General features: G+C 38.4%; 2 protein-coding genes across 3 annotated transcripts; both read left to right on the top strand.

Annotated features, from left to right (window-relative positions):
• Window positions 1-788: 788 nt before the first annotated feature.
• nedd4a (NEDD4 E3 ubiquitin protein ligase a) lies at window positions 789-21463 on the top strand. Of its 2 annotated transcripts, XM_077619708.1 has the most exons (29): window positions 791-968; window positions 2921-2994; window positions 3589-3667; window positions 3981-4019; window positions 4517-4570; window positions 11236-11286; window positions 11639-11700; window positions 11828-11930; window positions 12722-12885; window positions 12975-13083; window positions 13577-13711; window positions 13844-13927; window positions 14170-14289; window positions 15385-15588; window positions 15771-15848; window positions 16361-16415; window positions 16486-16544; window positions 17296-17361; window positions 17431-17660; window positions 18278-18399; window positions 18594-18664; window positions 18765-18860; window positions 19199-19272; window positions 19364-19424; window positions 19523-19582; window positions 19664-19771; window positions 20620-20716; window positions 20840-20912; window positions 21328-21463. In XM_077619708.1, the coding sequence occupies exons 1-29, from the start codon at window positions 924-926 to the stop codon at window positions 21428-21430; spliced, it is 2676 nt and encodes an 891-aa protein (XP_077475834.1). In that variant the 5' UTR covers window positions 791-923; the 3' UTR covers window positions 21431-21463. The 2 variants fall into 2 exon arrangements, with proteins under 2 accessions (XP_077475825.1, XP_077475834.1); XM_077619699.1 differs by lacking the exon at window positions 14170-14289 and having other exon boundaries at window positions 789-968.
• LOC144088983 (uncharacterized) lies at window positions 5579-9149 on the top strand. The gene has a single exon (XM_077619771.1). It carries the CDS (start codon window positions 6533-6535, stop codon window positions 7760-7762), a length of 1230 nt encoding a protein of 409 aa, XP_077475897.1. The 5' UTR covers window positions 5579-6532; the 3' UTR covers window positions 7763-9149.
• Window positions 21464-26298: the final 4835 nt, after the last annotated feature.

Here is a 26298-nt window from a genome sequence, read left to right as displayed (position 1 = left end):
TCCAAGGGCACAAAAAGGGGTGGAGTTTGGGGTATGCTGGGGGGTGTGGTTGGAACCCAGGTGAGAGGGGTTTAAAAGCAAGATGGTAAGTTACCTTGTCGAGGGCTGCCCCTTTTGATTTGACTTTTTGAAATTAGAAATAAAAAAGAATATTAACTGATATGAATACATGTTTAAAATGTATTGTTTTCATGTTTTTCAATAAAAAAACAAAATAGTTTTTGTTTTTTAATAATAAATAAAAAGAAAAATAATATTTTCAGGAGTAATATGACTAGTTATAAATAAAATATGTTTTAAAAACTTCATAAAATACAATGGATAAAATAATGAATAACAAAAAATAATGAATACATAAATTCATACAAGTGTGGCCTATGTATGTTTTGCTCTGGATGTGTATTTTTTTTTAATCTCTCGTGACTTCACATATATGAACTATTTGACTTCCACTGGCGTCCAATCCATTTGAAATGAGAGGGAATTGGACGTCTATCGCCGTCAATAAATGTTTTCAATACCAATTTACTTTATATACTTTACTTTTGAATAAATGTACATTACGCTGAAAGTTAAATGGCACCTTCCCCGTTTAAATAGATTGGACGTCCATCGCCGTCAATGGCAGCCGGCAGGGGAAATATTTATTTATTTTTTAAATCGTACGAGAAAGGATTAATGTGTTGTCAAAGTAAAGTTCATTTTTAGGGCAGGGAAACGTGAAGTGTTGAAGAGCGTTTTTGTCATCGTTTGTTTTTCGACTAGTGAAGAAGGAGGAGGAGGCAGAGAAGAAGGGGAGGTCGAAAAGATGGATTGAGGGAGTGAGTGAACGCCTTGCAAACGCCACTAAACATTCTTGCCCGAGTCCAACTCCAACTCTTCTTCAGCTGTCCTCCTCCGACGGGCGTAAACTTGGGATAACGATGGCCACACTTCCGCTACAAATTGCAGGACTTCCGAGCGACCAGGTAAACAAACAAACAAACAAACAAAAATCTCCTAACAGTTGTGGATCAAGTCGTCGTTCACATGATGCTAACTCGGAATTAGCCAGTTAGCGTGAACGCTTATATTTATCATTTATTATGCAGGCGTGGCTGTCTACTTAGTGACAAAAGAAGTCGGAAAAATGTTTAAAATGGGCTTTTGACAGGTTTTTTTTTTTAAGATTGATAGTTCTTTTGTTTTTTAATTACTGAACGGCTACTTCCGGTTGGAGAGGAATCGCCACAGCTTTCTTGTCAGTCATTGCGAAATCATGTCAGTCTCGTGCATGGGACGTCAAAAGAAACCTTTTCAAACAATAATGGAATTAAAAACAGAAATACTGTACCTAGAGTAGTGTGACAAAGGAAGAAAGCCAAAGTTCAGGCAGGGGTTTATAACTGTTTAATAAATATAGCCTTCGGTAAAATACTTTTTAACCCTTTGACTGCCATCAATTATAGTTAACTTTTGATAGGGCACCTATAATTTTCAGCAATTTACCCCTCTAAAGGACTAATTGGTTGTTTTTCCCATCTTTAAATGGCACTTGTTCAAATCATTGACTGTCTTCACACTGCGAGATGTCAATCATTGGCAATAGAGCATGGATATTCACAACCAGCCTTCCTACTTTTAATGAATTGGACGTCTTTCTGCATCATTTGGGATGTGATTAGAAACTTCAGGGTGTGGCTTGGGCTTGTGTATTTCCTAGATCAGGGGTGTCAGACTCGGGTTGGTTTGCGGGCCGCCATAACGTCAACTTGATTTCATGTGGGCCGGACCATTTTAGATATAATATTTAGATTTTTGTTTTATAAATGGATTAAAAGAACTGGATTAAAAGCCCTGAACATTCGGTTTTTATAGATCTAAAACAATGTTTATTTTAGCTTTTTTTAAATATATATTTAGATTTTACAAAATGATTTTTGAACTAAAAACACTGAAAAAAAGATAAAAAAATTACAATTATTGGTTTAAAAGGGGGAAAATCAGGAAATTTAAAATACATCTATACTCGTCATTTTAATTTGATCCTAAAACAGAAAGTCGGGACTCATGATTTACTTTCCTGGGCCACACAAAATGATGTGGCGGGCCAGATTTGGCCCCCGGGCCACCACTTTGACACGTGTCCTAGATAGTGTGCATGAATGGTTGTCTCTCTTTCTGGCAACCAATTCAGGGTGTCCCCGCTTACTGCCTGTAGTTGGGTGGGATAGGCTCCAGCACCCTCTGTGACCCTTGAGGCGGTACGCGGCACAGTAAATGAATGATGAAATCATTCATTTATTGAATGAATTTAATTTTTATTTACATGGTAATGATTTAAAAATGTACTTATAAATTTACAAAAAATATTAAAGATGATTAATCATTAGAAAACAAGAATATTTGCTGAGACATTTTCTTTAATAACAAAAATTAGTCACTTCCTTTATATAGAGTTCAAGGTCTAATGTGTCAACTTATGAATAGTTGACCACTGTCAATTAAAGGTTTAAAAAAAAAACTTGCTATCCACATACCATTTCATGCCAGTCCTCATATTGGATGTCTTGCAGCATTAACATTAGTGCTGAAAGTTTAAAAACAGTAAATGCATGTTTCACTGTTTTTATTTTCATTTCATTTCAAATTTGCATACTAGTGTCTTACTACTACAAGTTTTTTGGCACCTATTATATGTCGCAGTTTTGGCTTAGCATTCCTCCGCAAGTAGACTTTCGTCCTAAAGTACTCTGAAGGTAACACAATTAGTCAGCACTAATTGTCTCCTAGGAAGAAAAAAAAATAGTAGCACCAAAAATGACCAGTTGTAGCAAAAACATAAACAAATTAAAATTCTGGATAAAATACTCCATACTTCCTAATTTGTTCCCCCCTTTGACTGTATGAATAATGTCATTCTTTTGGGTGTTTATTTTAGAGTGAATCCAGGATCCTTAAAGTGAAGGTTATTGCTGGGATTGGCCTGGCTAAAAAAGATATCCTTGGGGCAAGGTAAGTTGAAGATCTGAAGTTCAACCATGAGTAGATGTCATATTGTTAGAATGCCCATCTTATACGTATTTAGCCCTGCTCAAATATGTTCGTGATGAACCTTTTTGCACCCATCGGCAAAGTAGCTTCAAGCAGTTAAAACCCAATGTTGACACACACCTTAAAAAAAAGAAACATTTCTTTTTCTTTTTCTCTCACTGTAGATAATCAATATTAGTGATGTAATATAGTAAATAATAATATCCCCGAAAGGATTCTGACCTTTGAAACATGCCAACAATTCTTCGAAGAGCAGCGAGGGTTAATGTGTAACTGGTACTTTAGTCACAAACCACTCTTAGTTAGTAAATGAACTAGATTTTTAACATCATATTAAGTCTTTAAATGGGTTCACTTTTGAAATTTGGTGGAGGGAAAATGACCATTTGCAGGATTGTTAGTCTTCTTGTCCATAATTATTTGATTGGTGAAAATAGTTTGCTGCCAGTGCATGTGATGCAGTGAATGTAGTTGAATTGATCCAGTACTTAGGCAATTTATGCAGATCATTGCTGAGTTGGTGGTTGCAATAAACATATTTTATTTCTTTTGCAGTGACCCATATACAAGATTGTCTCTCTATGATCCTGTTAGTGGGGAAATAGCAAGTATCCAGACTAAAACCATTAAAAAGGTGAAAGAGAACTCATACATTACAAACTACAGCCCACATGCCCCCGTTTTCTGCGGGTGCAATTTTTTTTACAGCATTTTCAACATTTTATTGCAGCTTTAAGTATTTGTAAACATATTGATTTGACTACAAAAAAGCTTGTGTATTATTTAACTGTTGGAGAATCAACGCTATGACAATTTTTGATGAATCTGAGTTGTGTGCTTTTGGGTTAGTAAAATTAACTAAAATGAGCTATGTTTGCAAATTCTATTGCTAGTGTGTTTAATTATGTTTATATATTTTTCTTTCATATGTCTCTTATCACCTGAAGTCCCTGGATCCGAAATGGAATGAGGAATTTTATTTCAGAGTAAGTGCTTTATTGCATCACATGAAAAAGCAAATGACAACGCAATTTGAATTGTATCCACATTTTCGTATACTATGTACAGGGCTTGAGAAAAGTAAACTTTTATTTTGGTTTAATCAATTTAAATGTAATAGCATTTTCAAAAATAACTCCAAAATCAGGCCATTGTGGACCTTGTGTTTGCATATGCAGAAGTTGTGCAGAATTATTAGGCAAATGAGTATTTGGACCACATCATCAATTATGGGTATATATATTTGTTTTTTATTAAGTTGCCTAAGAATTACATATCCTCTTAAAATAGCTAAAACTCAAAAATCCCCACTCCAACGTCCCAAAAATATTCTGCTTTGATATTAATGAGTTTTTTGAGTTCATTAAGAACATGGTTGTTGTTCAATAATTAATCCTCGAAACAACAACTTGTAATAATTCTGCACTTCCTGTATTACTTGGCGTAAGCGGCAAATCATTAACTGGCGTTCTTCATATTTTAGGTCCATCCCAGGAAAAACCGGCTCCTACTGGCGGTGTTTGATGAGAACCGCTTGGTAAGTGACATGTTAATTTTCTATGGAAAATAAATTAACACTCGGATGACGTGAATGTTACACAATAGTCTGTTAATTGCTGTTTTGATCTCGTGTTTGTACGTCTGTAATTGTGCTGAAACGCGGGATGGTTTGCTTTGGTCTGTGTAGCAAATTTTTGCAATAGTCATATTTCTGCATAGTTACAGTGTTGATCCTTGCAACAGATTGACATTCCAGCTATTCAATTGGCAGGCTAACGGATTAACAGGAATATGTTGTCCATTCAAAATCAAATTTACTGTAAAGCTATTAGTCTTCAATTTGTTTTTTTTGCCATGAATTGCGCCAGGGGTTTTAAGTAGGCAGATGACGCCACGATTTACAACCTGCAAGGTTAAGTTTGGTTTGACTGCCGGTTAAAGATTAAGTGGCCCTTATTTTGCCACGACGACAGTATAGTGTTTAACAACTGCAGCACGATATCGTCCCCAGCTGTAAATATGGGTAAATCTGTCCCTTCAGAACAACACACACACATTGCCTAAAGGTGTAGACGTAAATGGAAAGGATTTTCATCACATGTGGGCTATTAAATTCTGATGTGATCGTGGTGTTCCCTAGAAGGGGAGTTATTCTGTGTGTTTACTTGTAAAACCCATACAAGGGCTTCTTATGTTGTAGTGTGTAAACAAAAAAGTTGTACTATAGGTCTTGCCTGATATTTTACAGTATATAACACATTGCAGGCCGCAGACTGTCTGTTGTGTGATTGGTGTTTAATATATATATATATATATATATATATATATATATATATATATATATATATATATATATATATATATATATATATATATATATATATATATATATATATATATATATATATATATAAAGAGGGATTTGGGGGGGGGGGCATCTCCTACATTAAGGCCATGTAATGGTTGTGATAAAATAATATAATATACCAGCGGTCTGTAGTTTCAAGTACAATCAATAATAGGGAGAGGCGTCGTATCACATATGATTGGATAAAAATACACACACGTCAGCCAATTCTTTGTTACGTGCACCATCAATTAATAGACAGTCACAAGGTTTGGAGCATAGGAGTTTAAATAGCACGACCTGGTTCACAATAGGCTTCCGTTAATAAACGACAACCGCAATGAAAGGAAATCGGACCTGTACAGAGAGTTACATATGGTGTCATATAACAGGAGTCTTTCCACAGTCAAATCAGGTCGCCCTTGCTCGTATTTTCTATTTTCTGTTGGAGGGCAGATAATGTTACAGATTTACAACTTTATTTTTGCCGTTGCCAAATTCATATCAGAGATGAACCCCTTTAATGATAGCACCAATCATTTTGAGCACCGTTTTTCATTGTAAAATGTATTTCAAGTCATTCCCTTGATTTCCTGTAATACGATAGCAGCTGGTAAAAATATTTGCGGAGGCACCGTGTGGTAGAAACATTTGAAGCCCAGCCGCACGCAGCAGGAAGTGGAGTTTTGACTGAGAAGCCCAAGGCAGATGTAACAGTTTACCAGCCCTTCAGTTTGAGACGCAACACCGAAGGGTCCCTCCCGCTTAGTTTTTAGTTTCAGTCTTCAACTTGAGTGAGCCGACAAGACAAGACAGGAGCTTTGAGGCACTGACTAGGACAGAACCTGCGGTCGACTTAACCGGCCGATTGGTGACGCTTCCGTGTGAATCCAGTCCTTCAATTCTGAGCGCGATTTTCCTCTCCATATGCGGCTGAACCCCTGGGATTGCTCTTGGTGCGTATGGGTCATGTTTCCAAACAGAACCACTGACCTCCTCTGACTAAAAGTTAAGATCGGCCTTGAGCGGAATGTTGGATGTCACCAGAGCTATTTTGGCTATGTACACTCACTAATGATTGTGATCGCAAAGCAGAGAGCCCTTTTCAACCACCAACTTCTATCATGCTGCAGCGATTAGAGAGTTAAACGTATGGCAAACCGGCTCCGCTTGGACTTTGCGTCAAGGAGAAGCCACACCGACCCTCTGTCAGACTGCTTCAGCAACCATGCTGAGGAGAGCGGAGTCATTTTGTCTGGTGGTACCCCAAAAGAGAGCCTGGCACACAGTTCTCTCCACTTCAAGGTGACTTCGCTGTCACCGGACTACGGGAATTCCCAGAGATACTCTTCGGTTTTCATCCCGAGGGTCAACAAAGGAGCATGCAGTCAAAAAAGTGTTGTGCAGATCTCACTGCACCCCCGTGGAGTGCTCAGCGGAGACGCGGATGGAGATACCGGGAGCGGCGAAGTAGGAGCTGTGGCGGGCTCCGATGGAAGTTCGTGTAGCAGCAGTATGGCCAGCGATGCCGGCTACTGGAGTAGCAACAGTATATTTGAACCAGATACCCCAGAGAAGCATAGGAACACCCAAGAGAAGCGAGTCCTCCTCTGCCGCGAGTCCAAGGTCCCCTTGAGACGTTGTTCTTCCTTGGTTATATTTCCAAAGAGCCCCTGCAGCACGCCTCCTTCTTCTCCGGTGCACCCCGTGGCCAGAGCTCCTTTCCAGAGCCCACCTGCTGATTCTTTGTGGAACGATGAGGAATTCAACTGGAAGGATTCTGCCACTGCCACGAGCGGCCAACATGGTCTCAAAGGCAACCCTCCATCTGAGGGTCGGGACGCCAAACATATGGTGCACTTTAATATTCCTTTCCAAGACAACCCTAAATGCAACGCGGCAGACAATAGTCACTCGAGGAGCATTCTGCTACATTTTGCTAAGAAACCAGTCGCGACTGGGAAATTGAGTGAAGTCTGCGTGGACTATCCCGACGCTCCCTACCCAGTTGTTGAGCCTGAGACTACGTGCGACCCTAAGAAAAAACTCTACCGTAGTACGTCGGCTTGTTTGTTCTCTTCTGTTAAACCACCTGAGGAAAAACCATCAGAAAAAGCCCAAGAGAGGTTCGAGGAAAACCATTGTCATCGCGCCATACAACGGAGCTTTTCCCTGGAAGTGCCCTATGCAAACACTGGGATTTCATGTCACGTTTCTAACAAAAAACTCGGGAGTACGTACTCCCCGCACGTTCACATTCATCTGTCACCGTTCTGTCCAACTAAGTTGCCGAGCTTGTCAAACGATGCCGATAAAAACAACGATGGGGACAGTACGGAAAAGAGCTTAAGTGGAAAATTTAAGGTGAGTTTCTTTGGCTGACGCTCTCTGACAGATAAGATAAAAATGCTCTTATTTGTTTCTCGCTTTATTGGTGAGCAGGTCACCTTTTTTCATTTTTTCTTTTCTCCCCAGTTCCATTTGTGTAAAATCTTGTTAAACCAGTCGAGGCAGATTCTCACAGGTTCAAGAGAATTTTTTTCAAACGAGCTTGATGTTGGGTGTTAGTCACGGCCAAACAATTTATGCATCAGAAAGTCTATTTTGCTGAGTCATTTTTTTTCGTCAGACTCGTAAATAAATTCTATTCAATGGCCGTCTGCAATGAATATAAATGAATGCGATCTGCATTACTTCACTAGTTTTATCTTTAAAAAGTCTTCATTCTCATTGTAATATCGACTGTAAGAGCGATATTAAAAGACAACACAACACATTTATCAAGTGCGTACCAGAAAAATGAATCTTGTTTAATAAATTGAAACAAATCACAGGTGCCATTTTCCTGTTTTTTTAACGGTGGAGAAAAACATCAATAAAAGAGAGTATTTCCTGATAATACATATGGTAAATGTCAGTATAATTTTTGCCAATCAAATAAAAAGTTCCCAGATTTCCCGGCAGTGTAATTTTTCCTGTTTAATTATTGTTTTCCTTATTGTCAGAGGGTTAAAAGATTTAACCATTTGCCCTCTTAAATACCGTTTACAACCGTCTTTCGCATGAAGGACATTTATACTACCGTAGGGGTTGCCTTTCCCTTAAATGATAGATATTGCTATAGTTTGGTCATACCACCCTATCACTGACAGACCCACATAAATATTAAATAACATTACAGTAAATCTGTTTGCTTAGGAAACCTTTTACAATTGAATCTCTCCCAGCCTAAATTTGTAAGTACGCAAGCTCACTTTAATTCCATTTACTGTACAATATACCATTATTCTCTTTGCACTATGAGTAATCTCCCTAAGTATTTACCCAGGCTAATATTGGGGGTGAGAAAAGGGCCGCCCCCTTGCCGATATAAATAAAGTGCTCCTGAAATATTCCCCGTGACTCCAGCTAGTCTGCTGCTCTGTAGCACAGCTCAGTCCCGTGGATTCAAATTTAACAGCGTGATACTAGAGCAGCGTGCAGTCATGCCAACCATGTCTGGAAATGGGGTGGGCTGATGTTGATGGGTGTCACTGTTGGCATGGTGGGAGTGTGAGCTCCTTTCTCTGGAAAAGCATGGTGAGGCCCCTCTTTTGCGGGTGCCCCTGTCAGGCTGTGTTTGTGAAGTATTAAGTGACCCCCCCTACATTTAGCAGCTTGTCAAGTCAGAGTCTGAAGTATTTAACTCGTTGGGTGCCACTAACGGCGATGGATGTGTGATTCATACTAACTGGGAGGCACTGTGTGTTTGATCAGGTTAGAACGTTGTTTTTCTTTGTTGATTATTTATCATATGAATTGTCTGCTTGAAAGAAATTGCCACTTCCCTGAATGACAGCTCATTTTTACCAGCAGAAAACAGATAAACAGGTGATAACAGCAACCAAGCAGGTTGACCTATTTTCTATTTCTCACAAATGGGCGATTAAAACATTAGGGATATCCCATTTGCACATTTTTGCGTTCAACTCTAACTCACCCGATTTGGCATAAAGCATGAATCATTATACTATTTGGTCCATATTCAAGGCAAAGCGACTATCTCATCCCATCTCATTTTCTGAACCGCTTTATCCTCACTAGGGTTGCGGGGGGTGCTGGAGCCAATCCCAGCTGTCTCCGGGCCAGAGGTGGGGGACACCCTGAATCGGTGGCCAGCCGATCGCAGGGCACAAGGAGACAAAGGACAACCATGCACACTCACACCCATACCTAGGGGCAATTTAGAGTGTCCAATCAGCCTACCATGCATGTCTTTGGAATGTGGGAGGAAACTGGAGGACCCGGAGAAAACCCACGCAGGCCCAGGGAGAACATGCAAACTCCACACATATGACCTGGATTTGAACCCAGGACCCCAGAGCTGTGAGGCCATTCGCTCCACCGGGCTGCCCGGGCAAGCGACTAGTTATTTAAAATAAACAAAATAACTAATGCGACTTGGCTTGGTAATTGGTATAATATACTATATCAGTGTCGTCTATGCGTGATTAGATTTCAATTATATACTTTTTGTATGCGTGTGTATACACATCCAATTTGTCTAAAATGGTAGGAGTGCCAGTGATTACTTGCTACCAGCCTCTCCCTGTCAAAATGAATTGGGCATCACAGCCCCATAAAAGTTAAAGAATGGAAAGTTTAGATCTTGGCCTATGTGGAAAATACAACATCACTTGTTCGTTTCACAATCAGTTGGTCAACCAGGATGTTAAAAATGAGTAAAATGTCTAACACTTAGGTCAACTCATATCAGCTCATGGATGATGTCACGAGTTAATCAACAACTGACACAAGTTAGATAAAATAAGCTCTTAAATATATTTCAAAACCTCTATTCTTATTTGGGTCTGGTCTCGTCACTCCAAATTGGTTTATACTTACTCTCGTTGAAAGATAATATGCTATGACTGTCCACTGATCACCCCCCAAAAACACGTAAATGATGTAAATGCCTTTATAGACAGGCTTAAGCCACTTGTTCTGTGTGTGTATGTATGTGTGTGTATGTGTGTGTGTATGTGTATGTGTATGTATGTGTGTGTGTGTTTGTGTGTGTGTCAATTGGGGGTTTGTGTCCACATTAGAGAGCTCAAGTTGGTTCCTGCAGAAATGTTGGCATTGTTTGGAAAAGTCAACCAAAAAGGAAGGACCCCAGTAATTTTCCAAAGCCTCGCCTGCTGTAATAAAATGTAAACAATAACTTCAAAACAGCAGTGACAGGGTCACTTCCTGGTTCATTATAGTTCTTAATTTGCCCATTTGTTCGATATGGGTTTCTTCTGTTTGTTTTACGATTGAAGACTGGTGTGTTCATTAAAAATGTTTTTAACCAACTGAAAGGCCATCTTGATTTTTGACACTTTGTAGTGGTGCCGCTCCAATAACATTGGATGGCTTACTTGTCAGTAGTTAAGGTTTCACAAGCTCTGCGCTCCACCTGTCAAGTAGTTTAAAGTTGCCAAGTGGAGATGAATATCTCTTACTTCCCAAATGCCTCAGAGTTTAACGACTATGCCACAAACTTGAAAATTCAGCAGTCTTCAGACAGCTTCTGACACTCTTTTTATCATTGGCAATGTTCATGTCATTTTGTTGCGGTGCCTACAAATACTCTGAGACTCTCAAGACCAAAATATTGTTTTTTTTTCAATGTTTGTTTAGTTTGGTGTATCAAAGCCTGATCCACAAATTAAAAGAAAAAAATCCTTAATTGTTAAGTCCACTGTTGGTGCCATTGTACCGCATCAGTACATTAGCTTAGCTCGTGTGCTAATAATCACTGTCTGATTTATTTCATTTGTTTGTGTATATTGTATTTACGTGTACTAAGAGTGCTTCTTTCTTCCTGTCAGACTCGTGATGACTTTCTGGGACAGGTGGATGTTCCTCTCCATCAAATACCAGTAAGTGATTGTAAATATACACAGAGTTGAAGTAAATATTTTGCTCCTTGTGCCTTTTGGTTTACTGTCCAAGGACATAGTGTACCTCCCATCATCCACGTCTTACCACCATGTAAATAGAAACACCCTTAGCGTTGGTTCTGTTCCGCATCATTCTCACTAGTTATGAAAACACAGCCAAAAATGTTTATTTCTTTTTAGTGCCTTTGTTTGAAAGTAAACGAAAATGTCCAGAAATGAACGCGCACGCGTGACGTTCACTGGGTAAACATTTTGAATATGCTCAGTGGGGGTGCACAGGTTAGGCATTGAAATGTATTTGACTTTTTTATTTTTGTATTTTTGTTCTCAGACAGAAAATCCTGATTCCCCAAGGCCGTACACATTCAAGGATTTTCTGCTTCACCCCAGAAGGTTAGCGTCATCTCATGATCATTAAAGCTTTTAATATTTTTCCCCGAATTCCATCGACATACTTGACATTGTTCGGCAGCTTTGAATAAACCTGTAACAAGGACCTACTGTGTATCGTTTTATGTAGTCACAAGTCTCGAGTGAAGGGCCATCTGCGACTCAAAATGACTTACATGCCACGGACCCCTGGATCAGATGAAGAACCGACAGATCAAACCGAAAACACAGACGTAAGTTAGCGTTCAATTGTTGTGGATTTTCATGGAGCACATGACAATTATAATATGCTCAATAGTAAATGCATTCTTTGTTATTTTTCTCAAGTAAATGTGAATAATTTCCTTCAAAAATCTTGACGTGCTAAAAAAAGAAAACATCCTGATTAGTTTTGGATTTGCCAATGTGGGAGTGCAACACGATCACTCACTGCGAGTTAATCCCAGTTGAAATGATTTGTATGATTGCCAATGCCAGGCCAATGTCAAGAAGGTCCACTAGCATAATGCTAACGCCATAGACCAAGGGTGTCAGACTTGGTTCGCGGGCCGCTTTAACGTCAACTTGATTTCACGTGGGCCGGACCCTTTTAGATATAATATTTAGATTTTTTTTATAAATGGATTAAAAGCCCTGAATATTCAGTTTTTTTATAGATCTAAAACAATGTTTATTTTAGCTTTTTATATATATATTTTTAGATTTTACAAAATGATTTTTGAATTAAAAACAGAAAATGGTTAGAAAATTACAATTATTGATTTAAAAGGGGGAAAATCAGGAAATTTAATATACATCTATACTCTTCATTTTAATTTGATCCTAAAACAGAAAGTCGGCACTCATGATTTACTTTCCCGGGCCACACATAATGATGCGGCGGGCCAGATTTGGCCCCCGGGCCGCCACTTTGACACGTGCCATACACTGCTATTTTAACCCCCCCACACACAGAATGCCAACTAAGAGCCCAAAGCATGAATATGACAACAGTACAGCAAATTATTTTGCTTTTTTTTTGCAGCCTACATGGGAGTTTTTGGAATCTCAGGACATATCAGGTCCCATGCAGAGCCAGCAGGCACCTGTCCTGCCCCCTGGCTGGGAGGAGCGGCAGGACAACCTGGGGAGAACCTACTACGTCCATCACGAGAGCAGAACCACACAGTGGCAGCCGCCAACGTTACAGTTAAGATGACGCTTTCCAAAGCATATTTCTATGACCTGATGTAGGCCAGTCTTGACGATCAGTGTGTGTTTGTGTCTCTGGTGAACAGGGACAACAATGTGGACACAAGGAGACAAAACACTACAAGACAGAATGCGCAGAGTTACATTACACGCAGACAAATCTCAGACACTGATGAGACCACTGCGCAAGATGAGGTATTTTTTTCTCTTTGCTTTGCTCTATGGATTTGAAACAATGTCGCTAAATTGTAAAAGAAAAAGTTAGAACTTGACATTTCAAGTCAACCAATTTCACGTGAATTTTCAAATTGTGATGGAAAAACAAGTTAACCGTTACAATTCAGCAATTTAAATAAATTGGACTTAGTTTCGGGAAATATATAATAAAATGCTACAACGAGTACAAAGAATGTAAAGTCATAAAGTATGAAAATTCCCAGCAAGTATACACTTAAAGTATATGCTCATATTAACAATCACGAATGTATGCGACCAATCACTGCTTCCCCAAAATGGATTAAATCGATCCCTGATCATTCGGGGCAGCTTTAATTTAGGACGACTAAGAGGAATTTGTATTTATTTTCTAATGCATTTTCTAATCTTCAAACAAGATTTGTTTTTCTGGATGATTTTTTTTGTCCCATCCTAAATTATACGTTTGATATCTGACTGTCTCATTGTCAAGGAATGGGAGGTTTTGCAAGATGAATCCTCCCTGAACCAGAGCAGCCAGCTCACTTCGCCTCCGGAGGTGCAGATGTTGAACGATGAACTCAGCAACTTTTATATTACTGGAGCTGCAGCTTACGACCACCAGGTGGTGAGTCATTACTCACATTCCTCTTGGATTGCGAAACTGCAGCGGCACCAGAATTAGATCAATATGAATTGTGAGTCTTACAAGGATAGACGCTAAAAAGTCTTTTTTTTCTTCCATTCTCTCTGCCTGCAGGATCATGCGTGCAATTCAATCCATTCCAATCGCGCAAGAAGCTTTCACGCGTCACCAACAGTGGAGCATCCTGTGAATTCTGCGGTATTTCCTTCCATTGTGAAATCACTCATTTCCGAAGTGTTTTCAACCCCCCTTTACTTTGAAATTGTAGCCTCTAGAAACTTGGCACGATTATTTATACTAGATACAGGACATATGTTTGAAGATATTTGCTCAATGTGAGCAAAAACTGAGAATAATGCAGCAGTCACTTGTGGTGATCAAAGTTTTTAGTATTCGACTGTATTGTAATGATCCCAATTATTTTCATGTTATGTCAATAGCGACAGGGGAGCTCTGAGGGGCTGCCTCCAGGATGGGAGGAAAAGAGAGACAGTAAAGGAAGACGCTATTATATCAACCACAATAAGCGAACCACCTCATGGATACGACCCCGCATGCATGTACAGTACAAGTTACATTTTTTTAATAACTATTTTTGGTTATTTAAAAAAAACGCCTAACCTCATGACTTGCTGGCCATAAATTTGGACCTCACATTTTGGGTCATGTAGGCGACGCAAAATATGATGTCTACATACTATGTAGGTGCCAGCTCCCAAATATAATTACAGTATATTATTTTTTATTATCATTTAATTTTTTTGTGTTGATGATGATTTATATAATTTATGAATGGATAAAATGATACATTAGAGTGGCTCGGCAGATGAGTTGTTAGCGCGTCCGCCTCACAGTGGGGGACCTGGGTTCAAATCCAGGTCGGTCCACCTGTGTGGAGTTTGCATGTTCTCTTCAGGCCTCCGTGGGTTTTCTCCGGGTACTCCGGTTTCTTCCTACATTCCAAAGAGATGCATGGTAGGCTGATTGGACACTCTAAATTGCCCCTAGGTATGAGTGTGAACATGGATGGTTGTTTGTCTCCTTGTGCCCTGCGATTGGCTGGCCACCATTCAGGGTGTCCCCCGGCTCTGGTCAGCTGGTATAGGCTCCAGCGCCCCCCGTGATCCAAGTGAGGATAAAGCGGTTCAGAAAACGAGATGAGAGAAAATTATACATTAATAAAATGTTAGAAAAAAAAGGATATTCTGGTTACAGCACCCTTTATTTTGATTTCATTTGAATACTTTATTTTGCCAGAATAAATGAAATAAGAAAAATAAAACAAACAAAACAGACAAAATCAATGAAGCACTTAGGATAACAAAAACAAAAGTCAAGACAATATTATTTACATATTTGTGTGTATATAAAAAATGTCTGATTTCATAGCATTTGACTTATTGCCTGCCATTGACTCTGATTGATGTCCAATCTATTTAAACTGGAGGACTGTCTGAGAATTCTTACGTTTTAGTCCTATTATCAATTAGGAGGGCGAATGAAGGAGTTCATTTCCCTCCTCTGTCAAAATGGATTTGATATCTACCTATCTACCTCTTTCAATGGCAGCCAACAAATTAAATGAGTGCCCTCCAGTCTTGCTATAATGTGCATCTCTTCAAATGTTCTTTTTTTCTTCTTTTGTACTCCAACAGAGATCAAAATCAACAACAGCCTCCCCACAGAGTCAGACGAGTACGCCGTCCTTCACATCTGTTTCCCCTGAAGCATCTCCCCGGCCCACCCCCAGCCCGGAAGCCCCATCAGCGTATGGCTCTATGCCAGATGGTTGGGAGGCGCGCAGTGCTCCCAACGGAAGACCCTTTTTTATTGACCACAAAACAAAGACTACTACCTGGGTGAGAAATGAGCGTGGCAGTTTTTTTATTGTTTTTTTAATATCAATGCTGTTATGAATTTCCTTTGCCATTCAGTTTTCAAATTACAAAACCACCATAAAACCCAGGCTTGGGTATATTGTATATATTTTGAAATGTACAACCCCTGTTTGAATGAAAGATGTTTGTTTGCCTCCAATCAGCAAGACCCCAGGCTTACAGTTCCCGTTCAAGCAAGGAGTAGACCCTCACTTGACCCATCAGATCTTGGCTCAATGCCAGTGAGTTCAAACTGTTGATTGGGGGTGTCAAGCTCATCTTTGTTGCGGCCCACATTGTAGTTATAGTTTCTCTCATATGGCCATTATGTCTGCCAACTAGTACGGTGACACGATCAATTGACTAATCGAGAACGAATCAACAATCAAATGAATCGACAACTATTTTGATTGTTGCTTTAATTTATTTGAGCCATTCTGACCTGAAAATCCTTCTGAAAATTATTTTTTCTTCCATTTGTAACCCAAATATTCTTTCAAATATTTTTATTTTATTTTTTAAATTGAATTGAAACCAAGTAGGGAAAAGTCTCCTTTTTTAATTTATTTTTTAAATATTTTCTTTTTATATTAGATTTTTACAAATGTATTTACACTTGATTTCCTTTTACGGGCCACACAAAATGACACAAGGCCCCTGAGCCTTGGGTTTGACACCCACGATGTAGATCAATTAATTGAATGTCTCTTTCTTTTGCATATTAATCTTTGTTGACTTTTTTTTCCCCCTCCAGGCTGGCTGGGAAGAGAGGGTCCATACAGATGGGAGGATATTCTACATTGATCACAGTAAGCATATCCTCTTGCCTGATATATTATCTGAACACAAGTGGATAATCCCTCCTTCTGTGTTTCATAGATACAAAGACAACACAGTGGGATGATCCTAGATTACAAAACTCGGCAATAACTGGACCAGTAAGTATTAATTGTGTAAAACAGGGGGGCTTCTCAAACATTTCACAGCAAGTACCACCTCAAAGGGCTCTTCGAGTACTGCAGTTTATGTTGAATTCACTTGAACTGTACTAAGTAAATTAAAAAACTACAACTAAATAGAGAAAATAAATTCATAAAAATAATTTATTAACATATTCACCCTACTTTTATTTATTTTTTGTACACCCTCATCCCAATTTCTTTTTTCATTTTAATATTTTAATTTATCCCCACAAGCCTGACCAGGATGTGCAGTGTTAAAATGGTACAATGATTGAGTTTAATAAATATTCTATATTTAGCTCTATTAGATTGTATTTTTAAAAACCTTTTTAGGTTAGGTTTAGGATTTACCCATTTTTAGTTGCACTTTTTTTTTACAATTTTTTTTATGAAATCCATTTTCATGTATATTTTATTATTATTCTTTATTTGTTAAATGTAGGCATCAAGGAGTTAATGCATATTTATTTTATTCTTCTTCTTTATTTGTTAAATGTAGGCATCAAGGAGTTAATGCATATTTATTTTATTATTATTCTTTATTTGTTAAATTTAGGCATCAAGGAGTTAATGCGTAAATTCAAATGAAAAACTCAATTAATCTTTCGTATACCACTAGAGGGAGCCCGCGCAGTAGATTTTAAGAAGCACAAATGTGACACAAGTTCTGTGCATCACTGGAAACTAACGCACGGGTTGTTGGCCTTGTCTGTTTGCTCGTTTCCAGGCTGTGCCTTATTCCAGAGATTACAAACAGAAGTATGATTACTTCCGCAAGAAGCTGAAGAAACCGGTGAGTGCTGTCCACCTTTGCTGAGCGACCTGCGAATGGCGAGGAAATGTAACGCCAAATCTATTGCAGGACAACATCCCCAATAGATTTGAAATTAAAGTGAGACGAAGCGCCGTGCTGGAGGACTCGTACCGACAAATCCTCCTGGTGAAGCGGCCCGACTTGTTGAAGGCGCGACTGTGGGTGGACTTCGAGGGAGAAAAGGGTTTGGATTACGGAGGTTTGGCCCGGGAGTGGTTCTTCCTCATGTCCAAGGAAATGTTCAACCCCTACTATGGACTCTTTGAATATTCTGCCACGTGAGTAGAACATTTGGGTGCAAATATTGTACATGTGAAAAAGCACTCTCAAAAGAGGGGTGTCAAACTCGTGGGCCACATCCTCGTTACGGTTTCCTCCGGCGGGCCAACCCTCACTTCTTGGGTGCCATTGTCATCCATTTTGACTCGGAGGGCCAAAGTCAATAAGGAATAGACTAATTGACAACTAACTTATTACTATCAAAAGAATTGACAACTAACCTATTACTATCAAAAGAATCCCTAACTATTTTCATTGTCGATAAATAGTTTTTAAAGATAAATGTAGACTTTTTTTTAAATCTCAAAATTGTCCAAATGCTCTTTTCCAGTTTTTACTACCATTTTCCATGTTTCTCTTTATATTAAAAAGGGAGGCTTTCTTAATATTTCTTTTTAAATTGCTTTTTTTAAACAGTATTTCAAATTTAAATATTTTGTTGTATTTCTTTATTCATTGGGATTAACTTTTATTTGCAATAAAAACAATGGACTTGATTTATTTTTACGGGCCACACGCAGAAATAGATGGCGGTCCATAACTGGCCCCCAGTTTGACACGGGTGCTCTAAAACAAGCCTTGCAGTAACATGAATTCTGATGCGGTTGTCTTTCAGCGACAACTACACACTGCAGATTAATCCCAACTCGGGTCTATGTAACGAGGACCACCTAACGTACTTCAAGTGCATAGGCCGCGTGGCAGGCATGGCCGTTTGGCACGGAAAACTGCTTGATGGTGGGTCTTTGTTCGCTTAAGTTGAGATATTCCACTTTCTATTTGAGCTGTCGATCACTTAAGTTTCATTCAGAAATTTCACACAAAAGACCAATCTCTCCAACTGTTTGCATATCGTGCATTTGCTTGAATTATGGATTTAAAGAATGTCACCAAACTGAAAAATTCTGACTTTGTTGTCATTGTACGTCCAGCTTTCTTCATTCGGCCTTTTTACAAAATGATGCTGCAGAAACCCATAACTCTGCAGGACATGGAGTCCGTCGTAAGTGTCCACATTTTTTTTCATATTGACCATCTGTTATGGGAAATCGAACATTTTTGCAGTCCTTTTAAAATATCCGGATTTGTTGTTGTCTTGTCAGGATAGTGAATATTTTAATTCACTCAAGTGGATTTTGGAGAACGATCCAACTGACCTGGATTTGATGTTCACCATTGACGAGGATCTCTTCGGACAGGTCTGTTCTTCGCATGTTTGCCTCAATTTGTAACCCTTTAAAACTCTTAATTTTAAAAAAGGAAAATAATTCCAGATTTTTTAAAGCTTTTGTAACTACGAAAATGTGACAAAAGAAATCGGGAACATAACTAAAAAAATTAAAAAATATTTGCTATTGAGAAATATCAAATTTTAAGGTCCACCATGTCTTTAACTTCAAATGGATTGGACGTCTAGTAGTGACAAACTCATTTCATTTCACAGCAGAAGGATGAAAAGAGCCACATGATAGGACGCCTATCACCGTCAATGGCAGACAATGAGTTGTATTGCTAATGTGCCGTTTGCCCTCAACAGACTCACCAGCACGAGCTGAAGCCCAACGGTGCCGAGATTGTTGTCACAAATGAAAACAAGAAGGAATACATCGAGTAAGCAAAAGAAAAAAAACCATAACGTACTTGAACGGATATTCGTACTCTTATGACTAAATTGTACACGTGCACAATATCTCATCAACAGTCTTGTGATCCAGTGGCGTTTCGTGAACCGAATCCAGAAGCAGATGACTGCCTTCAAGGATGTAAAGTTTTTATTTTTTTTATTTTTATCATTACCAGGAAAACAAACTTCCACAATTCAAGTATTGAAGGTTTTTTTCCCCCATGCTTTTATTTCAAGGGCTTCTTTGAGTTGATCCCTCAGCATCTGATCAAGATCTTTGATGAGAACGAGCTGGAGGTGAGTTTTCCCTCCACCTGCCGTTCCACCGCACCCATTTCGTGAAGAGAAATCACAAGTTTTTGTTTCTTCCCACCGCAGCTGCTCATGTGTGGTCTGGGAGACGTGGACGTGAATGATTGGAGGCAGAACACAAAGTACAAGAGTGGCTACAATTCCAACCATGTGGTGATCAGCTGGTTCTGGAAAGTAAGCGAGGTTCCACGCCTGGAGCCACTGACTTGTTTTCTCCTTCCTTTTAACCCTTTATAGGGCACTCATTGGGTGCCATTGACGGCACTGGACATCCAGTCCATTTTGATTGGGAGGCATGATCAAAATAGATTGGACGTTTAGCCCCGACAATAGCATCGGATGATAATCATTCCTAATCAGTCCTCCACAGTTTTTTATTTATTTATTTATTTTAAATATATGATAAATTATAAATATATGTCATTTAGAATAGATCATGCTACTTCTTTAAATTCATGAGAAAATAACACTAACAGTAAAACTAATTTGATGAACAATTTCAAAAAGAACTACAACCACCCTGCTCCCTCTACTGGCTAACTTAAAGCCTACAGGCAACAATATATCCGCAGTTAACGCGTGTAATTAATCAGCCCTGAGAAAAAAGAAAATACAAATAGAGCTCATAGGATTAATGCATATACATACCTAAAATATAATTACCAAACTTTATTGGAATCCATCCACGAATAACGGAGCAAAACAATTTTAGATAGTGTCTAAAGAAGATGAACAATTTTAGATAGTGTCCAAAGAAGATGAACAACAAAGTAAGTGAGATTTTGAGACCTCCCTCTGGGTAGTCTAGAGATTAAATGTGATAAAAACTGGATAATTCACACCAAAAAGTAAAAAACTAAATTAAAAAAAAACTAAAGTATTACTAAAAATATATGTATTTAGTATATGTAGGGATCCCAGGTTTTATTATTTTTTTAGAGGGTTTAAAGAGCAAATTCTTTCACCAAACAGAAACTTTTCAATGTAGGTGTTTTTTTTCTCTGGCTCCAACCTTTTTCTAGGCAGTACTGCTCATGGATGCTGAAAAACGAATTCGCCTCTTGCAGTTTGTGACGGGAACCTCCAGAGTCCCAATGAATGGTTTTGGTGAACTCTACGGTGAGATAAACTTTTAGCGATCAGCGGTCTGGGACTGTCCGCAACTTTGCCGAATTCTCGGCATATGTTGTTTTGCCTGTCGGATACGCTTTTTAATTCTGTGCTTTTTATCCAATTTCCTAGGATCTAATGGGCCACAGCGGTTCACCATTGAACTGTGGGGAACGCGTGAAAAACTTCCCCGAGCGCATACATGGTGAGCCATCCTCCCAAATTCCCTCTCACCCGTTCACAGGAATTTCATCACGTAGAGGACCATAAGTCTAATAAACTATCGTCATTTAAAGTAATCCAATAATCTGATATCTAGGGTATTTGCAAAAAATGTTACATTTTATTGGAGTCTTCTTACGCGTCCAACTCATGGCTCGGGGGCCAGTTCCGGTCCCTTGCTTCATTTTGCGTGGCCCGCCAACGAAAATATTTTTTTTTTCTTAGAAAAAAAATGCTTATTTCCTCCTTTTTAAAACATTTAAATATATATATATTTTAATTCTGAGTCTGAGTCAAAGATTTACATTTAAAACTATGTATTGTTTATGGCTCTCTCGGTCAAAAAGGTTCCCGACCCACATTTTTAATGAATCTTTCTTGTTATTTTTTCCATCAAGTTTTAACCGTCTGGACCTCCCACCCTACGAGTCCTTCGAGGAACTCAGGGAGAAACTTCATATCGCGATCGAGAACGCGCAAGGCTTTGACGGTGTGGATTAGTCCATTCACGGAAAACAAAGCGCGGAAAACAAAGCGCGAAAACCAAGCGGCGTCGGATGTTGTAAAGTTCAAGGTGGCACGGAAAAACAGACACGGGGCCCTCGATTTTGGAACGACAACGTCTGGAGTTACAGGTGTCGTAATAATCTCCACAAGTGTTCCGAAGTTTACAAATCAGGGTCTTTTTGTCTCTTCATGCCAAATGACAAAAATATTAAGAAGGAGACCAGAGAAGGGTTTTTGGGTTGTCTAAGGATCTGTCCTGTTATCCGGGATATTATTTTGACTCCAAATAAATTGTCCAATCTTGATGTAACCCCCTAAATGCCCGAATGAATATGTTTAACTCATGAGCTGCCATTGACAGCGATAGACGTCCCATTAAATTTGACTGTCGCTGTCAATATCAAAGAACATAAAATAAGAAAAATGTCAAAATAATTTGCTCAATACAGCTAAATAGTGAAGTTAAATAAAAAATAAAGAACATTTATATTGATATTATTTCCTATTACTTAATAATTGTTCTTTCTTATCTTAAATATTTGTAAATATCAAAATTTAATTAAAAATATATGTGTACACCTTGATGATTTTTTTTATATTTGTCTTTTTCATCTCTTTACCTGTATTTTCAGATTAAATGTTCTATATTTAGTATTTCTTTTAGTGAATGCTATTTTCATGTACTTATGTCTCCCTCCAATGGTTTACGTGTATTTGTTATAGTATGTGAATTCAGGCATTAGGGGGTTAAATCAAGGAATATTTTTTAATGAAAATTCCCTATATTGTAAAATGGGGGCGCAACCTGAAACCAACCAGGAAAATTTCAATTATTTTCAGGTGTCACAATGTTAAATTGCTAAATATTTTTAAAAAAAAAAGACTATTATAACACATTTATTAATCCTTAAACTTAGTTAACCTGCATTGAAGTTTTTTTCATAGTATCTTCCTCAATGTCTTCAATTGATAACAGCAGGCTCATGTTTCAGTGCCATTGACGTCGCTACGCGTCCAATCCAGCCTAATGCTGTCAATGGCAGCCAATGACTTAAATTATCGCCCTAAAAAGGTTTGAATAATATTCCTAGGATTAAATCATTATTGCCCCCTTTTTCCCCCTTAAATGGATACTGTGATGCTCTTTCTTCAAAGAGGATAAAGAATATGAGCCTGGATGTATGGTCATCTAATCCATCTCAAACTGTCTCAAAGCTCTTATTTCACAACGCAACGGGTCGCTCCTATCTCAAGGCGCCGATGCGTTCTTGAATGAAATCTTATTCGGAATTGAAGAAAATCTTCTTTGAAAAGCACGCTTTGATAATCACTCGAGTCAGGAAGATTCACAATGTTCCTGCAAAGTTCTTATACTTGCTATTACATGATTCATTCCAGTTTATTTTTACCCAAGTGTTGAGCGTGCACGCCTTCAAAACACTAAACGTGCGGGTTATGTGTATAAGTAAGCCAAGTATAAGGCTTCTAATATGTGGAGTTAGAAATATATACCAATACTAGGACCAGTTCAATATGTTACAAAACTATGCATCGACAGTGTTGTTGTTGTTGTTGCTTCCTACAAAATGATGAAGTTTTTATTATTATTAAGAAAGAAACAAAAATTGGTGCCCCACTATGTAATTTATCCTTTTGTTTATATTCATGCTTATTGCCATATCTTACTCATTACTGTAAGCGGGTATGATGAATGAAACTTTTCTTTTCGGACGGATATGAAAAATTTACCAGCATGGGACTGAATTGTTTATGTTGGCGTATTCGTAATGGACTTGTGGTATATAAATAGTAGATTTCAAAAATAAATAAATATTGGAGTCTTTTCTGAATGGTGAGAAGTGTTTACACCGCCTGCCGCGTTTACAGGCCGTTGCGGGCTGGTTTTGGTCACCGATAACAAAGCTAAAAGATGCTTTTATAAAGTTATACGCACTTTGTTCGTATGGACGAGTCTTACTTTTGAACACTTCTTAAAATGATTCTCTTGAAATGTTTACATGTGGACACTGCGGTAATCAAGCACATTTCTTTCTTTCTCTCCTGTATATCGTCTCGTGCTCGTTTATGGGAGAGTAAATGTGCGCAATGTCGGCGTTGAAACATTTTCTTTCAAATGTCGACTGTCGGTGCGTTTCGGCCAACATTTATGCCGTCGTGTAAATTACAATATTTTCAAAGCCTGGAATGACGTAGTTTCTGAAAATTTGCTGGTGGCAAGGCAGTAAGAGATATGTTTGACTAATAAAGAATAGTGAAAATAACTGTCCCGTATTTGTATTCATGATTTTAATTTTTTTTTAAATTATTTTTGGTTATGTTCCTCTCATTGTTTTCTGGGCAAAAGCATGTTTGGAATGATCTCCTTTTGATTAGCTCTACTGTAAAGATACTCATCTTTTAGAATGACAGCTATTTTTATAAAAACCTGGAAAATGTTTTTTGTTTGTTTTTGATATATTCTTTAAAAAATAAATGCAATTTAAGAAATATTCATTAATGAATACATTGTTCTTGCTCATGATGTAAATATACTAAAATTCTACAGTTGCCTACATTGATTTCAACTTTTTGACCCTTAAGTTAAACGAGGTGCACTTATTGATTGACTGGCTCCATCTAGTGTTCAAGATGAGAAGTACAACAATATAGGCTGAACTCTAGCTTCTTGTGTGGGCTATATTCAAAGATCCTTCCCAAATTTGCTAAAACCAGGCGATACTTTGGACACCCCTGTAGTAAGAGAACTTGGTGAACAGAAGAGTCCAGATTGAATGTAGATGGCGGCCCTCCCACTAATGAGACCCCCCTCCCACTTAGTTGTTCTAGTGCTCCCTCACATCCTCCTCACATGTTTGCTGTAAGCACATGCTCCACGGCGTGGAGTCCTCCACATCTCCGGGGTGGGAACGTTTTGTACGCCCGAGCCATCATTTCTCCAGCGCCCCCTCCTTGATGTGGCACTAAAATGACCCTCCTCCCCCTCCACGGGGTCAGGGGACAGGTCGCGTAGAATTCAGGCCGGCCTTTTGGTCACCGCCGAGGTCAGCGGGGATGGGCGGGGGGCCCTGGGTGCCGGCCCACCGGCCTCCCCTTTCTCACAACCTCAGAACCCGACAATAACTTTTTCTTAAGTGACCCGCAAACAGGCAGGTTTTAAATACAAAGTGTACGTTCGTCTTTGCTTTATGTTACGGTAAATGTTAAGTGTTGAGGACGGAAGAAAATTGCTGACAGACGCACAAAAACGGGCAAGTTTTAAAAACTGGAATTTTTTAAGCTCATATTGGCAGACATGAGCAAGTGACAGGAGTGCATGACGGCACCCTTCAGCAAGTAAACACTTGGCCATTTTAGGAATCCTGGTAAATTCAGGGAAAAAAATACAGTTTACCAGCAGAGCATTCGTACAGGACGAGTCCATCTAAAAAAATGTTGTCAAATTCCATCATTGTTTCTTAAATGGCTTTTTGGATTCTTGAAAAGTTCCTGTTTTTTGGGTGTCTTGTATTTTACATTGTGTTTACATGATAGTTGGCACATTTCTAGTTAGGTATTAAGTTTTACATGGTAGTTATCACATTTCTACATGATAGGTAATCATCTTTTTATATCACATTTTTACGTTACTATGTTTGATCGGATCATGTAAAAATTGTATCGTTATGTTTTACCACGGTTTTCTGTGATAAGTTATCTCCTTTTCACAGGGTAAGTTAGTCATGTTGTCACATGATAACTATCACGTTATTACATGTTAATCATTACGTTTCCACATAAGTTATCAGGTTTTTACATATTATTTATTAATCATGGTTGATAGTAAGTACCAAAATGCGAACATGATTGTGTTATAAATGATACTTTAATGTAAAAAAAAAAGATAAATACCATGTAAAATTGTAATAAAGTCATGTCAAAAAGTGATCATTATCAAATAGAACTTTATTCTGGATTTTTTGCGCACTACAGGAAGTTATTGTCACTATTATGTCTTTTTTTAAATTATTTATTTTTTATTTTGACTATTTGTTTACGTACAAGCCACCCAAAAGATTTACTTTGTGTTTGGGTGTAGTCACCACTTGTCAACGGTCTAGGAAAAATCCATATTATTGATGTGCCGGGAAACAACGATATTTGCAATATTTGATTCAAATATACCTTTGTTTTTTTTCTTTTTGTGGGATGTCATGTTTGCAAGACTTATGCGTTTTTTTTTGTGTGTGACAGTACGTCACAGCTGCTTCCAGATGGGGAGGGCTGTGGGGCTTTCGATCCTTGGCCACAATAAGTGATGGACACTGGATCAATATCGACATTGGCTGGGCAGCTGTTCCGTTCCTATCAATGCTTCCTTGTAATTGAACAGGCCCGCTTTGAAAGGACAAGCTCATTTCCATCATGTTTTTTGTTTTTCTTTCTCAGCAGTCGTTGGAGAACAGTTGGCGTGCAGTTGGCTATGATCAATTTGCCATTGCTCACCTTGATAAAGGGATAAAAAAAAAGCAAATGGCTCTTTTTTTGTGATAAAGTCTCTATTACCAGTTATATTAAAGCATTTTGGTATAGAGTCCAGTCTTAGTTGTGTTTTGATTGACTGATTTAGCTGTTTCCGGCTGGCCCTATCATTTCATATGAGCATCAAATTCATGTTTTCTTGCTAAAATAACATTTCCAGCAGTACATCAATTTGAATTATAACAGTTAATTTATGCTTAAAATGCTGTATTTTAATAAATAAGATTTTTAAAAATTTATTTATTGATTCCTGTTTTGAATTAAAAATGTAAATAAAGAAATTCTAGCACTGCTTTTTTTAAGCATAAAAATGTGGCTGCAAA

Source organism: Stigmatopora argus, chromosome 2 (genome assembly GCF_051989625.1).
Source record: "Stigmatopora argus isolate UIUO_Sarg chromosome 2, RoL_Sarg_1.0, whole genome shotgun sequence".
NCBI lineage: Eukaryota > Metazoa > Chordata > Actinopteri > Syngnathiformes > Syngnathidae > Stigmatopora > Stigmatopora argus.
The sequence above is the reverse complement of the archived record's forward strand: the minus strand, read 5'-3'. Positions and strand labels throughout refer to the sequence as shown.

Bases quoted from the DNA above. Each gene is read 5' to 3' on its own strand.
- nedd4a (XM_077619708.1), top strand. From the start codon at position 924: ATGGCCACACTTCCGCTACAAATTGCAGGACTTCCGAGCGACCAG. The intron at 2,995-3,588 runs GTAAGTTGAAGA...TTTCTTTTGCAG, and splicing joins AAAGATATCCTTGGGGCAAG to TGACCCATATACAAGATTGT. The intron at 20,717-20,839 runs GTGAGATAAACT...CCAATTTCCTAG, and splicing joins TGGTTTTGGTGAACTCTACG to GATCTAATGGGCCACAGCGG.
- LOC144088983 (XM_077619771.1), top strand. From the start codon at position 6,533: ATGGCAAACCGGCTCCGCTTGGACTTTGCGTCAAGGAGAAGCCACACC.